The sequence below is a fragment of the Primulina tabacum genome, chromosome 17 (genome assembly GCF_025594145.1).
Source record: "Primulina tabacum isolate GXHZ01 chromosome 17, ASM2559414v2, whole genome shotgun sequence".
NCBI classification, from domain to species: Eukaryota; Viridiplantae; Streptophyta; class Magnoliopsida; order Lamiales; family Gesneriaceae; genus Primulina; species Primulina tabacum.
Genome location: NC_134566.1, coordinates 23908669 through 23926513, shown reverse-complemented (window position 1 = coordinate 23926513; position 17845 = coordinate 23908669). Strand labels below are relative to the sequence as shown.

General features: G+C 35.0%; 1 protein-coding gene across 3 annotated transcripts; it reads right to left on the bottom strand.

Moving 5' to 3' along the window:
- Positions 1-382: 382 nt before the first annotated feature.
- LOC142530802 (myosin-1-like) lies at positions 383-17380 on the bottom strand. Of its 3 annotated transcripts, none has more exons than XM_075636642.1 (23): positions 16313-17380; positions 14562-14663; positions 14336-14479; positions 14097-14247; positions 13972-13999; positions 11552-11717; positions 11326-11389; positions 11194-11207; positions 11024-11108; positions 10673-10776; positions 10428-10566; positions 9712-9830; positions 9474-9626; positions 9299-9388; positions 7022-7099; positions 6178-6336; positions 5602-5808; positions 4148-4353; positions 3921-4056; positions 2759-2873; positions 2533-2679; positions 2100-2167; positions 383-1361 (listed from the first exon to the last, which is right to left on the bottom strand). In XM_075636642.1, exons 1-23 carry the CDS (start codon positions 16655-16657, stop codon positions 699-701), a joined length of 3483 nt encoding a protein of 1160 aa, XP_075492757.1. In that variant the 5' UTR covers positions 16658-17380; the 3' UTR covers positions 383-698. The 3 variants fall into 3 exon arrangements, with proteins under 3 accessions (XP_075492757.1, XP_075492755.1, XP_075492758.1); XM_075636640.1 differs by having other exon boundaries at positions 2759-2888; positions 16313-17379; XM_075636643.1 differs by having other exon boundaries at positions 2759-2888; positions 14594-14663; positions 16313-16372.
- Between the last annotated feature and the right edge of the window lie 465 nt (positions 17381-17845).

Here is a 17845-nt window from a genome sequence, read left to right as displayed (position 1 = left end):
TATTAGTCAAGTTAGACTATGACTTTGTTATTAATGTATTAGTTGTGTTGCAATAAGTTAGTTTAGATTTGATGTTGGACTTATCTGGGAATACCCAATGCACTTGTACATGTACTCTATTTTTACCTTATTTAATGGAAACAATTTCATTTAAAGAAAAAAAGAGAATGGTGATCTCGCAACTGCAGTGAAATACGAGACCCATAAAACATCACTCTTTTTCTTGCGCCTTCGCTTCCCCTTTTTCTTTGATTATTAATAACTAATAAGTTCTCATGGAGAATAGGTGCGTGCATGAAGGACAAACAGCGCCATGAAGAAAGTGGCTGAGAGGATCATAAGATTCAGACAAACTGATAGTCTTATTTCTATTATTACTCGATTTAGTTACACGAAAATTTTCATTTTTATTAATCGTTTTACATCAGTTTAATAGGTGCTAACATACCATAAATTGTACTTTGTAGGAGAGAATTCTATCTAATAATTAAATGAGTTGCCCATTGCTGGCCTTCTCAGAGAAAGGTTTACAATACCATTTCTCAACCAATCAATAAAGGGCCAAAAAAGACCAGTCCACGGGTCTTCCCACAAGAGTGGAATAAATATGATCAGCTATGCATGATATTCCATCAGATGCCGTCAGCTTAAATCTAAAATACAGTATATAGCATAGAAGAATAATAACGCAATGCAACTCAAATTAGCCTTGTGCTGTTCCTCCGCCCCCACCATTTCTTCTTCGCCTTTTCGCCGGATGACCCTTCCTCATTCCCGAGCTTGTGGAGAACCACCTTCGTTTCCCTCAGTCTGGCTCCATAATCTTTCTTCCAAGCTTCGAACATCTGTTTTAATCTTCGGAGCTCGCGATCTGGATCCAAACTCGCCTCGACCTGCCCTGATCTTACTTCCACCAAGAACTTGGAATCATCTCCAAACACGTGACTCCTCTTCTCAAACTCCTCAGCAAGTCGATTGATAACACTTAATCCAGCACCTGATGATCTTGTGCCATTGATATCATGACTCCTAAAGTTGCTACCACTCTCGCAGCTAGATTCTCTGTCATCGTTTCCATTCACTGATGCATCCGAGCTTCTGCGGGAATCATCAAAAGCCAGGCTCTTCTTTGCAATTGAAAGGCTAGACTGCAGTGATCTCATCTGTTTCTGCCACACTTCTTCCATGGACCTCATTTTTAGCTCATATTCAGACCATCTATTCTCGTATTGTTGAAGCCTTTGGTGAAGGATATCATTCTCCTCTTCTTTAACTCTAAGAGAAGCTTCAGCCCTAAGAACACGACGCTGCATTTCAGCGAGGAAAGATGACTTCACCAGCACCACTTCGGGATCATTATCCTGATTTGCAACATAATAATGTGAAGAAAAAGAACTCCAAAATTCGTAACACATAAAAAGGAGTAAAATACGAGGGCATGAATAGATGTGAAATAACACATTTCCCCATTTGGTCAAGAACAATCTTAATCATCATGTGTTCAATAACATATCTTCTATCCAAAAATATTCTTTACATTTCTGATCTCACTGTAGAATTCAAATAGCAACAACCGCGAAGAGGCATCATGACAAACATATCAGACTCCATATTTGAAGAAAATTCTGGACTATTAAAGATATGAGTTCAATCATTATCCAAACATGTAAATGGTGCATATAAATTATACAAACTCTAGCGAGGGAATTGAATGATACAGTTGGAAGTTAACGGCTTAGATTTATGATACGTTCAGAAAAAATGGTTATGAAACTATTGCATTTGAGGTAAAGTCTCCACCCTCGTGATTATAGTGGGTATTCTTTGGGCCAAAATCAAAAAGTGATTGGACTTTATTACATTTACAGTGGAACAAACACTGGCCGAAGTCAAAAATTTTAACTGTTTTGGAATGGATCTTGAAATTTTCAGTACTTGCAATGTTGTGTGTGTGTGTATTTTTAAGGATCCCATTTTCCTTCAAATAAATAAATAACAGGAAAGAAACTGAATCACCAGTGATTCCGTTGCTGCCAACAAAACATATGGGACCACTGTAAGGTATTTCATTGGGAAAACCAAAACAGAGTCGAGAGTACCTTTCTTCCTCCAAACTGCAGCAATCCTATATCTCCTGAGCATCTTCTGACCAGCCAGCCACGAATTACTTGAAAGAAAGATTGAGGGGAGAAAAAAAAATGTATCAGTACAATCCTCGCCTCTTAGAGCAATGAATCATGAGGATCAGGATGTGTCCTGCTAGTGTCTAGGATTTCAACAAGAAAGGGAGCATTATCTTTAAAAATTCAGTCATGTTGCCTTCAAACGTAATGTCGAAGACTTTCCATCAGCATGTGAAATAGTGGAGAAAGCTTGTCCAATTGAACTAAAATTTGAGCAAAAAATATAACAGCCCACAGACTAACTGGCAGTTTCTAGATATTCAGATTCCAAAATATGCAACATGGCACTAATTTTAGTGGGGTGGGTAGTGAAGTCATCTGTCACCAAGTAAATACAGATTATGGTTACCTGATTGTATTGAAATGGACGCCTCCTTCAAAATGTTGAACCTCTTACTGTAACTCCTTGCTCTTATTCTCTTTTGGATAGATATAGCAGCTCTATGTCTGTTTAATAAGACTCCAAAATTTTTTCTAGATTTTTCACCACGAACAACTGCATCGAAAGGGTTCATGGTTCATAGAGATATTAAATGGTAAATAATATGATAATCAGCTTCTCCATATAGACATACACGACTGAAGTGAGGCAATCCCTCTCTTAAGCTCCTTTAAATGACAACGAGCTTGATGACCTCTAAAACAGCTTTGAACACGCAAGATACCATGGAGAGTGTGATTTCTTGTATCCTCAAGTACCCCAATCTGAAACGGCTCATATTATGTGGCAAAATAATGTTCATAGAGGACAATGATGAGATGGTGCAAGTATCCTAAACAAACTATTTGGATTCAGTATTTCCCTGATCTTGTCTGAATGTGTTATTCTAGTGTTACAAGATAAATGGATAATCTTTGATAAACTGTTCCAAAAAAGATTACCAGACTACTACAAGTAAGATTAGTTCTGATTTTATTTTGATTTATTAATTATAAACATGAAATAATATGCTGATTGAAAATTTAAAAAAATAAATAAATAAACTAACAGAATTCTTAAAACTACTGTGAAACATGTGTTGGCCTGAGAAGAGAAAGCTTCACTCAAAAGCCCAACCAAGCACTGCCGATGACCTCGTGGTCAAGTGGCATCCCCTCTTCGCAATGTGGGAGAGGTGAAGATTAAATACCTAACAATCTCCCACCTGAAGATGGAGACAAAAAAAAAACCCAGCCAAACGCTCAAAGATAAAGTGTCACCTGGTCCACATTGCTAGGGATGATTTTCATTTAACTACAGTAATTTCCGATTTTAGAGCAATAATGACCGCAAGATTGCTCGGTGCTCACAGCTTCTGAAGAAACTATCGGGGTTAATCACCAGACAACAATTTTTATCCTTTTTAAGCAGAGTATTTCTCAACATTTCTTGAAACCTTTGTTTGGCACAAGAGAGAAATGCACGAATGCAACTAGGACCTATAAGTTTGGTGGCCATAACTTGGTGGTATGACAAATAATTAAAAGGTCCATGCGCACAATCTTCTGGCATAAAGTGTTGATTTCTTGACCAATAGTATCTTTCTACGTTGCCAACTATGAATTTCAAATTTTGGGTTAAAATAATTAAGCCAGCACTCTAGTGAGGAAAATCACATACAAGCATACACACAGGAAACTGGCCGGGCCTATTTATTTCCACATTAATTAACAGAACATTCTAATATTGTTTCGTCAAACAAACAGCAAGTCATTCAAGAGCAAAGGATAAATAGATAAATGGAGTGAGGTTCTCACCTGACCGGTCCGGAAAAATAACTTTGTATAGCCAACTTGATACATCTCAGGTAAAATATTAAACTGCTGAAGAATTGCTACAGAAACGCTAAGTGGATCTTGTGATGCAACATGGTCTAATAGAAGAAAACCATACCTGAGAAAGGTGGAAAGCGAGAATATAAATGGTATAGAGAAAAGAATGTGTGAAGTCAAATAAGTAATGATGCTAATTTCATTTTCTTTACCTTCTGGCAAACTTTTGATGCGTCATTCTAGTAGGAAAACCAGATCTTGATATTCTTACCACCTCTAGGACTCCACAACAACGAAGCTGTTGTAGGACCAAACCCTGATTGTAAGTACCAGGAGATTGAAAGTTGTTGGGCTTTATACAACGTATGAAATGAGGAGTAGTGCTCTCAAGGCGTTGCATTAATTGGAACAATTGTCCCTGACGATAGAAAGAAAACACCACTATCACCACCATCAAAAAAACAATAATAGTATTATTAACATTGCCTCAAGCATAACTGTTATTCATAAACCTGTCTTTACCATCCAATGATACGGGTAGAGCCAATATGGACCTGAATAAACAGGGTCCCAAGATCCAATATGTATACTCTACGAAAAAATAAGAACTACACGTTGGGAGAGGGGAGTAGAAAAGAGCGAAAAAGGAGAGACAGAACATTCATTCTGTTTTGTTCATGCTTTGTTATTAGCTTAGCTAGGGAGTGGAGAGTATTTTGTACAAGGATACTCTGGATTCTTTTTACTTAGTTTCTGAGTTACTTCAATCAATATACTTAGTTTCTGAGTTACTTCAATCAATATAATTTCAATTCCAGATTCTATTTTACTCTTTGCAATTTATAAATTGTTCAAGGCTCAGGTGTAATCTATCATCCAACCCCGTCCTCCCACACTCCCAAAAAAAAAAGGATAGGTGCCAAGTGCACATTTACTAAAATACAAAGGGCAAGCAACTTCTAATGTAATCAAACAAAAGAGCAAATTGATACCAGGTTTTGACAATTTTCAACATTGATCCTTGCTCAATCACATTTCAAGCTCAACATGCAAACTTAACATACGTAGCCAAACATGTATGATGATCATGCCCCCACGAGGATCATCCTTGGCAGTATCAAATCCGGGAACCTATCGCACTTGTAAGTTCTAGTTAGACCATTGTGATGCTATTAAACTAGAATATGGTCCTTACCAACAGCTACGTCATGTTGTTATCCATAATGTGGGTAAGACAACAAGTTTTGATCAATAAAACCCTGTATAGATCTAGGACACAACGTAAAGGTATTTCATATATTCTCGCCATCGCATATACAAAAAAAAGGAAGGTTCATGACCTGAAAACATGCCACGCTTTAATTAGACTTCTACTTCAAAATGATGATAATATCATTGCTACTTTTTGTTAACTTCCTGAATCAGTCACTCCATACTATCTGATGATGTCATAATTTTGACAGCACTTTAAAACGAGAAATAAATACTCCATGAAATACAATAGGCACCAACCAATGGCCACAAAAAACTGTTTAATCTGTTTGAATGGAGCAGTAGCATCTCTAATTTGCAATTTAGCTCATTCCAACCCCCAATCAACATGATCACCAGACATGCACATAAATTTAATCTCCATAATCCTTTAAGGAGGAGACATCATTGTTACCTTGAACTTCGTCATCACACTTAGTTTTTGTGAATCTGCTCCACCAGATTTATGTAATGCACCAACAACAGGCTTCTCAGATTGAGCAAGCATACTGGATGCAAAAGCCTGAGGAAGGTGGCACGCGCAAGAAGACAAAAGTTGGATGGAATCCAAATGAAGTAAATCTCGATTCTTCTCGAGGAACCCAGTTGTATCATAAGTAACCTGAGATGAGCAAAGAAGACAGCAAATTCTCACAGATCCAGAGAAAATTAAGCGTAAAGCTTACAGAAATTTTTTTTATGGTCGGTTAAAACATTTTAGTACTTGTTTGTAGTACATACAAACAGAAATAAAAATATAGCCCAATAGACACAATGTCACCGTTTATGCAGTCAAAGTATAGCAAAAAAATTAAATATCAGAACCGGCCTGGCCCCAGCAACTAAGATTTGCAAAGATAGCCACTGGAGTTTCATTCTGTACTTATTTCTTTTACCTTTCTGTGTGAGTGAATTAATAAGGGGAAAGGGGGTGGCAATGAAACAGCATTTATTTATCTGTAAAGATTTTATTAGTTATAAAAGTGAATACCTCCCCTGCATAATGACATACAGTAAATGCTTTGCCTCTTTCTCCTCTAAAACAAGGGTTAGAATTCAGATGCTGCTTGAGCTTATTGGCAAAGGTCAAATCTGTACCATTTGGAAAGGTTGATTCCTCATCTAGCAACGATTGCAACCCTAAAGGTTTCTGCACAAAACAATAGGTAATAGGTCCATGAGAAAGAAAAATAAAAGAAACATAAATATCCAAGTCAACTGCATTCAGTTTATTTTCCACCGCAACTTACATTACAGAATTTAAAAATATGAATGATCACTCAAGACCTTGTGAATGGCATGTATTAATATTAAAATTGGGGGAGACACTATAATATTTGTCCAAATGGAGATTCTGCGGGGTAGCACCTATGATGGCCCCAGCACATCTTTTCCTTATTTAACAACAAATGTTTTGTTGTCCCAGGATTACCATTATTTCACTGCGTTCTATTGATTGGTTTCTATTCCTAAAGAACAGTTATATGGAGCTACATTGTCTCATTGACAAAACGATCTTGCACATACCATGTATTTAATGAAATATTAGAATTAGGGGACATACCATAATTTTTGTCCAAATGGAGATTCTGAGTGGTAGCACATTATATGCCCCTATCCAATTTTTAAGTTATTTAACAACGAACATGTGGACATGCCTTCAACATTCACCACACTTCCATGTACAATGAATGTAAAATAGAATCCTCTTGCACATTACAATTATCCTCAGTAAGGTTATGAAAAAGAGATTTAAAGATAAAACATTAAGCAGTTTATATAGCAAGCATAAAAAATACAAGTTGTCTAAAATTTTGGAAAGTCGGCTTTCATACCTTCTCAAAAAGATTAAGACAATCTTGATTGTCTTCAAAATCAACTTTCTCCCAGTCAATGCCGTCTTGAATGTATTCCTGGAGAAGAATTTTTAGATTTTAAAATATTGAAAAAATGATAACCGTTCAATTTCATCCATTTCCCTGGAATTTGCTTCGCGGACTAAAATTTTTCCTCTAGCTATATTATAACTTGGTCCAAGAAAGCTTGAGTATAAAAATAATTTAATAAAAATTGAGATCATCTTCTATCCTAAATATTCAGAAAAAATTGACAAGAATAGTACCATTATTAATGTACTGTTGACGTGATTCCATCTGTGAAACAAATTTTTTTTTTAAAAAAAAAGCACCATCTAATTGATGTTTCATATAATTCATTCACAAGTTAATGATTACAGTTATTAAAACATAGTAACCCTAGTGTATACATGGGACTAAACTCCATGGCCATCTTTTTTATCAGGAATAATTGAACTTATATTGGCCATCTTCAAACATGAAAAGAATTGGGCTTAACCTCATAAGGAAACTTTCTAATCCATGAAACCACTTTAATTTGTATCTTTATGTGAGAAAGCAACCAAAATAGCCCTACTTTCAATAAATTGATTAATTGAAGCAAAATGCCCAATAAATCAAGTGACACAAAATAATAATTCTTCGTTTGCAAACTGGCTCTAATAATATGATTAACCTAATTCAATCACATGGGACTGCCTTCCAGATCCCTGGCCAATCTCATAGTAATCATTTTACACTAGCATTTTGCAATATTTTACATTTTCATTCTTAAACACACACCAGCACTATGAGATTAGCTACACTACGGAATTGTTACTCAACCTAATTTGGGAGATCTTTTATTTGAAAAGTCAAAATTCGACAAAAAGTCAATCATAGATGAATAAAGACTACTCTGGTAGATAAAGATTTCTGGACCTTTGAAAGTAGTGCAAGTAAGGTTTTCAAATGTCTTGAAAAACAATAATTAAATCATGATATCTATCATATTGTTTTTATTGCCTCCATTGCTTTGATGATTAAAATATATTGATGATCTCATAGAAATTAGTAATTAACATGAAAACCATCTAGACTAAGTGGCTGCCTCCTTAAACTAAGAAAGAAGAAACAAGATAGGTTTTTGCTGGAATGGTGGTTCAGATTCTTTAAGTGCGATTCTGCTTCCATTAGCAAGCAGGCTTGAATTAGAGTGTTAATAAAATATTAAGAAAGTGTCAATTAATAACATGTGTTAAAACAACCAGTTCTCTTGATAATAGACCCTCCAAGACCCATAGAAAAATGGAGATCACATTCACTTTCGTACAGTAGTAGATAAACTTGAAGGAGAAAGAGACATCACTTTGGGCTTTGTTGATTTACTGCGTGATGATTTTATATATATATATATGATTCAATAGTACATTTTCAAGTTAATAATTCAACTATCTAAATTATATTATAAAAGTCACATCTTCCAAGACCCTTAAAATGACATGATTATGTCACTGGTGGGGGATTTGTAAAGATTGCTTCTGATTGAGGACATTGGAGCAAGAGAAAAGCTAAGCGATGTCTCATGCTAGAGTTGCAAGGAGTAGGCTCGCATTGTTTAACCTAATCTCGCAAAGAGGGTAGTAAATTCCCTACCATTCTAACTGCAAACAATAAAATTAGTCATGCAACACTCGCTGAAACAAACGCCAAGGTGGTTTGGATAATCTGGGGAAGGAAAGGGTTTTTAACCAAATTCTAGTGATTGAGTATAGCGTATATAAAAAAAATATATTGCTAACTGTTCACATAAGCGAGATTGACACATTTTGAAGGGATATTACTATATTAGACAGGAATATGCACATCTTGCGAGGCTGTGACTGACATCGAAACGACCTTGTACCAACTCATACTTCACTGATCCATTTTTCCAAGCATGTGCATAAACAGGTTTCAATAAATTTGTCAACACGTGAAACAAATATTAGTTCAAACTTCTTTTTCCTCATGTATTAAGATAGTAATCATATTTACTTAGTTCAGGGATTGATATTTTTAGCAAATGATTCACTTAAAATAGAGGAACCATCACTATCTTTTACAAATAAAAATAACCTGCTTATATCATTAAAAAGAGAAGATTGACATGAATGGGGGGCGCGGCGCCACTATAAATAAGCAATAGTTCTCAGCTTAAAACAAGCATTAAACCTGACAAATGAATATATAATTTACAAGCACCGGGAAAGACATTCAAAGAAAAAAATTATTTACCTCTTGCTCCAATTTGAACAGGTGGCGGTTGAAGTGTTGTTGTAACCTTTCATTGGCATAATTAATGCAGAACTGCTCAAAGCTATTCCTCTAAAGGAAAAAATAGTAAATACAGTCATAAAAGAAAAAGACAAATAACATGAAAAGTAAATTAAGTACCAGGAAAGGCACACACCTCAAATGATTCAAAACCATAAATATCCAGAATACTGATGGACCTTCCTGTGCGTCTTTTACCTACCAATAGGGATTTATTGATTTGTTCGACCAGCCAGTCAAACAAACAAGCATAGATTGATTTAGCCAGTGCATCTCTTGTATCAATTGCCTGAAAGATTCAATTAACAACATAGCAGAAAGTAAGTGCATGCATAACAAATCCTCAATGCCCTTGGTGCGCTTATGTAACAAACCTGAGCGAGGGTAAGTTTTTGAACAATTGTATCGTTTCCAACTCTCATTTTTCGAGTTGACAATGCTAGCTTTAGCTCCTCAAGATCACATTTAGTCAATGTTGCAACATTTATTAGACCTGAGGGTTGCACAAACAGCATGGAGAAAATCCATGCAGCTCACTTGAGTTATGAAACAGTCTTTTGTATCACATATTCTTAATAAAACTGATACACAGATGAAAAAATAAAACTTAAGACAATGAAACGACAAGTCTGTTCATAGAACATCTCAACAGATTTTGATGAAGAACAACCAAACAAACATTCCAGGGAAACAGAATCAATTCAATCAAGAAATCAATTATTCAAGAAGAAAGTAATAGATGATCACAAATTTAACACAACTGGGAATTTAGAGAAAGTAATAGATGATCCCGCCTAGTTCATGTGTACAATCATCAGAGATACTAGAAATGCAAATGTCCCACAACTGGGAATTTAGATACGGGCCACGGCAGTACTCTTGAGGATTACAGAAATTCCACCATGATCATTACGGTATTACAGTAAGACGCACCTCATTCAAATGTGAAATTTACAAGTCTGAAATCGTAACTCTCTTTTCTCAAAACGACGTAGGATTGGTTTTGGCAAACTAAGCACATGAAACTTGATTTACTTTACCATGCATTCAAGCAGTATCATTTCAAAAGTGAATTCCGAAAATTTATCACCTTCATCCACAACTGGTTCAACATGGTGATCGCTATCGATGTCTGTGAAGGAGACTTCCCCCAGCCATAGAACTGCAGATAGCATGGCAAATACACTATCTTGGTCTTCTTTTTTAACATGAACAATATCCAAAGCATCCTGGGCGAGGAATATTATTTATTAATAAGTTTCCTACTGTAAGATATGAGGATATGGAAAGGTAACAGCTTGAGAAAGACTAGATTTAGTCCATAACGATAGGTACCATTACAACTTGAAACTGTTCTGTATCATCGATGCCAGGAATTGTAAAACAACCGCTTTGCCTCAAATACCTGAACTCGTATGCATTCTTCAATTTTAATTTTTCTGCATGACAAGACATTAAAACAAAGGAAATCTCAATGGATAATTTCAAGAGGTGTGAAATGTGAAAGAGTTCCAGACAATGAATCAAAATCTAATCTGGCAATCGTGAAAGCGCAACCAGCCTGACCCCATATAGAATTCAGGACATCAAATCAAAGTAACCTTACTCCATTCGTTCATAATACTTAGTTTGCAGTACTGTTAATCGTTATTAAAAAAATCACATGAACTGAAAATAATGCTATACCTCTCAGGATATGTGAAGCACCAGCACAAAGCTGATAAAAAATGTGATATGACCTTTCTCCTTCTGAACATTGAACAACTCTGGACTGGACATTAAAACAGCCAGCCTGAGTCTTTTGTATCAAAAATTCAATTACTTAAATCAAACCTCTAGGATATTGGAAAAATTACCTTCTCGAGTAAAACTATGGGGAACAACAAATGCATCAGACCATGAAACAAAAATAAAATGAATTAGGTCAGTATTTGTAATGGCACAAGGGTACACAGTAATTTGGATTCTTGTGCTGAACATGATCATACAAGTTTGAATCCTGGCACCCGATATCTTTCCAGTTTCACTAAAGTGAATTTCAATCAGTTTTCCCTGCAGACGGGAAAGACTAGTTACTCAAGTTTACAACCAGAAAAACTTAAGAAGTCACTTCCACAAAATGAATGCAGAGGTTTCATGTATGTGAACTATGAGGATAAAGATTTACATGCTTCTCAACTACGAAGATAAAAGGATGTAACTCAAGCAACTCACAAATCGACTTGAATTGTCATTTCTCAACGTTTTGGCATTACCGAAGGCCTCCAAAATTGGATTAGTCTTCAGTATCTCATACTCAATACCACTACCACCTCCCAGAGTAGCCAAATACTGCATTGCTATCTTTGCAGTCTCAGTTTTCCCAGCTCCGCTTTCACCGCTGGATAAATAGAGATTACCAGAATCACACATTATCGTGTGGATCAAAATAATAAATTTATTAGTTGAGCAGAAATTAAATCCCAAAAGGAAAGATTAACCTTTAGAATCATAGAATAGCCAAGATAACTACACCCGTTCAAACAGAATAACAAATGCAAGCAAAGAAGTCACAGAATCATAATGAAAATAATTAAAATTTGACTTGGGTGAGAAGAATTGAAAAGAAAAAGGTAAAGTATATCCAGCAAATGGCTATTTATGCTGAGAACCATGCATTGCAAGATTCAGGCCACGAATTGCTCGAATTAGAATTTTTTATTCTAAATTAAGCAACCTCGGTTAGATAGCTACTTAAAGATGTGTTAGCATAAGTGAAGTGTTAAGGTTTGGTAGATAACAACAGTCTCTTATTACTTGATGAATGCATCAAGGAGAGGAGTTGTATCAAGATATTTTATTAAAATACAATGGCGGCCAATTCACAGAAAATCTGGCTTATGCATCACCTAAGACAATGAATTGCATAGATGCTCAACAAGGACCATCGAAAAGAACAACCATGAACCCACAAGAGATAATGCCTATTTTACAGGAGGATGTTGCATTGCATCCTGAAAACTATAAAGTAAAAGCAATAGCTCAAAATTTCCATAGTAGTGATCGCCGCTACTAAGTTCTAAGCATTAGCCAATCAGACAACAAAAAATTCCAAAACAAGAAATTAAAAAGGATTGTTTTGGTTCTGGAAGCATAAACCTGACACTGAATCTGCAGTTTGTCAAAAATAATTTCATACAAAACAACCAAGTTAAAACAGAAACAGATGGCGCATTTTCAGGACCTAGCATTTCTTCAGTTGAAATCAACATTACCTTGGTCTAGTAGGCCAAGTTAATTCAAAGGTGTGAATCATGTGCATGTTTTTAACAGTACGTTAGGATGAACAAAAAAATGGAATTTGGATTTGGATTTGGATTTTGGATTTGAATTGGATTTGGGATTTTAATCCACAGAATTCCATTTTGGTGTATGGCAGAAAACAGAAAAAGTGATTTAAGAATTGGATTTCAGAGTTAAAATAATATCCTTTGACATTAATAAAATTGTATATACTTATTTTTTAAAATATCTTGCTTATTAACAATATTATGTAAATATCCATATATTGTTTGTCATGATATAGAAGTAAAAATTATTTTTTTAGAATAACAAGAAAAAAACCATATTGTTATTATATAATTTTTAAGAATTAAAAAAATAAAGTTCACCATGAGGTTTTGACCAAAACTAAATTAAAATTTTAATTAAAATAAGGTTTTTTATAACTTATAGAAATTTTAAGTATAAAAATATTTTATATGAATTATAAATAAATTAATAATAATAATAAAAAGTGTGAATTTAATGTACATGATTTCAGGAATATCATATTTTATAAGTTTGAAAAATGGATATAAAATTTATGAGGTAAATATAAAAAAATAATATTAAAATAATTTTTATTTATTCCATGCCTCAAATCCCATTAAATCTCTTCAATTTTGTAAAGATTTCATTTACTTAAACCAAATACCATCAAATCCCATCAAATTTCAGTCCCGTTTTGAAATCTCATCATCCCAAACACTGAAAATGGTATTTCCAAATCCAAATCCCCTTTTTTTCTTCATTCCAAACATTCTGTAAATGTTGTCACATTTAGCCAAGATCAAAAGGTCAAACTCAAATGAAAACATTTTGTAAGTATAATGTAGTCGTTCTGGTCCTACAATGTGATACTCAAGTATGACCAAAGGAGATGCATGCTAGCTATGTACATGAAGTCATGGCTGCTGCCATGATCAAGCATCTCAAACCTTGCTAATACTTTTTGTATCTAATTTCATAATGTCGGATTCCTTTTCTATATGTGATTTCGGGCTCCTTTTCTATCTAGTTATCACATACCGTTCCCAAAATTATTTTTAACAACATTTTAAAACAGTTATATAAAATCTAAAGATCGGCATGAGTTAGGCATAAACCACCGTGAGTCCTCCCAGCTACGAAGTTTTTCATAAAAAAAAAACAAAAAAAATGAAAATTTGGATCACCCGAAGTACTTAAAATGTCTAATACGGTAAGTAGCTGTCTTATGATCCAAGTTCGGGGATTTAAGTATTACAAACTCATGGTACAACAACAAAAAACTTATTCAGCAAATCAAAAAGGTAGAGATGGCAAACAGGAAAAACAATTAATGATTAACTGACCTTATAATGATAGATTGATTAACTTCATCTGCAGGAGAAAAAAACAATTTGCTCAGCTAAAAAATTGCCAGCCGACCTTTAGTTGCTATTTAGAGTAATATAATAGTTCACACAACAAGAATTACCTCGGATCATTTCCCGCATAGCGGTATCAGTAATGGCATACACATGCGGGCTCTCCAAAGATTTGTTCTTATATGCATCAATGTCATTGTTTCCATACAATGATACTTTCTTAAAGGGATTAATAGCAACAAGAACTGGACCAGCTTTGGTCTGATATGAAAAGAGATAAACAAAATATCTGGCAATAAGTAAAATGGGAAATTTAAGATAAATTTTAAACATGAATGTGTACACTTACATAAATCATGTCCCGGTTATATCTATATTCCAGATTGTACAATACCGATGGTTCATTTAAATAACTTAGCTGCATCAGATCATCTACACCATCAAGTATATCTGGATTTGCTGGTACCAAATTTTCTGAATTTACTTTCAACACCTACATAGGAATACTAGTTAAATTAAAGATGGATAAATTTAACTGATATAAACTTAATCCAAATATAATAAGTTGCGCTCACTTTTCCCTGAGGCAATGATATTAACGACTCACTTCCAGAGTTCTGAATAATTGTCCCCAGCTCCCAACTACCATCAGGAAGTTGAAACCACAACCGAAGCTTCTGAATATACAAACTTAAATAACTTGGTTATAAGATCAATGATAACTAGGTTTATCATCAAAGAGGACTTCCCAAGTTTACTTCAAACTAAAACACGATAGAGAAATTTATCCCAACAAGTCCTTCATAAATCAATTGACAAGAACTCATACACATGGTAGCAGTCTCAGACATTACAGCATTCATCGAGGATCTCAAGTTGGAACAACCTTTTTTATCTACAGGGTGCAAAAATCTACTATGCAGATCTACAGCCGACTAAATGTTTTTGGTTTCTCCCTTGTCTTCTCTCTCTACCACTAAAATCTAATTAAAAGTTCTTGAGTTTCATCATTCAAACGTTTTGGAAAGAATTTTCTATCATCTCAATATAAAGCACAATTGCAGTTCATGGGAGAATGCTTTGGTCTATAATCTAGGTTCTATGTTGGATTTATCATTGTTTTGTTGTTGAAAATTTACTTCGAATACGTCGTTAGCACCCCACGCAAATAAATAGAAATAATCTCATAAAAGATATTTTCATGCACACATAAATCCTGTATTGAAACACTTTGATACAGAGTTACTTTTGTGATGCAAAGACCCTGCACATTAAGCCATCAGCAATCTAAATAATGTCTACTTGTCTATGATTCTAATTTCTAACATAATAGATATCTTTATAAGTCACACAAAATGTAATGCTGGTGCAATTTTCCATAAACCAAAGTTTTACTTATATCGACATCGTACCCTGAATTGCTAGCATGAAGGGAGTGAGTCGACTAATACAGATTCATAAGTTCCAGCTCTGATTCATCAATCAGAAGCGAAAACTTTACATCAAAAGATAATTTCTCGAAGAAAATGGTATATGCACCAAATGATGCTGGATGGTGCCATAAATGAACAAAATTTGCCAAGCATGTCAACAGAAGATATATAAGCAGAGAGCATACAGTTGGACATACAAAGTATGACATATTAAGAGACAGCGCCAATCGAGCTGTGTGAGAGTACATATAAGGTGACTACCATACAAAAAAAAGTTCACAATAGTAATTCTTATTATCGGATACTTCTTGGTGGAGAAAAATGATTTCTACCTCTCAAAAGTATTTCATTGAGCCAATATGTCTGATAATTACAGATGGAAAAAAGAATTAAATGATCCAATCATGTCAGTAAGAGATTATCCTAAGTCCAAAACTAAGCGGACTGGTTTTTTGTTTTTCCACAGCCAAAGATGCAAAAATTCCAGGTCCTTAACCTAGAAATTTCATTTATACTTTTCATTATTAAAACTTATGTATTCTCCACAAACAAAGCATGTCTAAGAGTCTGAGACCACCCTCCAAAACAATTCATTGGCTCCAAGGAACTCGAAAGAATGCTCAAAGACGAAGCTTTGACTCAACTCCATTACAACATGACGTTCTTCCTAAATTTTGTCTAATTTCCTATTTCATGATTCAACCCCGACGACTAGTCATATAAATAGGGATTCATCAGTTCCGATTATATCATCTCCTTGCTGCCACCATCAGCCAAAAAAGCTTGACAGGCAAAGGCATCAATGCTTTAAAAAAACGTAGAAACAAAAAATAATATGCAGCTCCAGCAGCGCAAGAAGTGCATTTCAATTCTGAGAAAACTCCAGTGTATACCTTCTTCGATGCATATGGGGTGGTGTCATTCCACCTAGACTGGACATACAACTGTTTGGGTGATCTGATAGGCGTATTTGAAGCCTCAAAATTACCACCCAACGAAGAGCCATCTTTTGTTGACACATCCAAGCTACCATAGGGTGATTCATCGTCATCCGAACGGACATCACCACTGCCATTACCATGGCCCTGCTTACTGTCAATCGACAGCTCAACATTCTTCGATGCAATACCAGGTACCATCATCTTGTCACTTCCCGGAGGATCGACGTACCTAAAATCTCCAGGCAAAGATTTAATTGCCTGAAAGGCAGGCGGTCGCCTAACTTTCTCATGCGACATTTTTTACTCAAAAAAGTCCTTTTCCTTCCCCAGCCCAATGAATCGCACTCACGAAGCTATAACTGGATCCAGAGAAAATCGGTGAATCAAAATTCAAAGTTTGCGGTCCCACAATCCAAACTACCCAACTGAATGGCTATGGAGGGGACCATCCATCCTAAAAATACGACAGTAATGAAACTCTTCACTGGCCGCTCGTACTACCAATCCATCCCAACACCAAATCTCAAACCCCAAACCTAAACCCCGAAAATATTGGAGAAAAATAAGGAAAACTCTCAGAGCAAAAGAAACACATACAAGAAACCACTGAAACCCAAAGACTTCGAATCATAACACACTTGATTCATCCTCATCCAAAGAAACTCCACATCTAGCACACCTCCACCAATTCCCACAAGCCCAATTGACCAATTCTTCAAATTTTTTATCTTTTCGGATTAAAAAAAAAAGACGATACCCAATGTGGGAAAAGAGCTAATTGTTCAAAGTAACGGTACAGATTAAATGAAAGCCGAAATCATGGGCACCAAATAATGGGAGAGAGAATCTAGGCAGGCAGAAAGGAGGAGCGAGAAAATCCAAGGCCAAGAAGAAGAGAGAACAGCAAAAAGCTTTTTTCTCTGTTTCTTTATTTGTTGGGGAGTTGACGTTAATGGACGCTTTCAAAGGCAAACATTGTGGGTGGTTGCCATTGCCTCTCTCCCATTTTCGTTTTCAAATTTAAGGTACCAAACAAATTTTTCTTTATTTTCTTGATTTTATTTATTGTTGCTGTTATTATTAATAATTACAATTTATAATTTACACATATAAATATTATTATATGTGGTTGAAAAAATAGTTTCACAATTATCAACTACCACAATGAATTGAAACATTTTTTGAACACAAAAAAAAAATAGATTTCATTTCAATTTTTAACAATTATTTTGTTGATTAAGTTTCGTGTGACGGTATCATAAAATTGACATGTGAAATGATCTCATGCGAGTTTTTGTATATTTTGTTATTGTGTGTTAAAATTTTTTTTTTTTTGTGGCCATTCGGATCAGTTTTGGAAATTTCTCCAAAAAAAAATATTGATGAGGTTTCGAATGTTAGTTTGATATTATAAATCATATACAAGTGTTGGCTTTACATGACAGTTTGAAAGATGTTATAAAATCCTTAGAAAATGAACTTTGG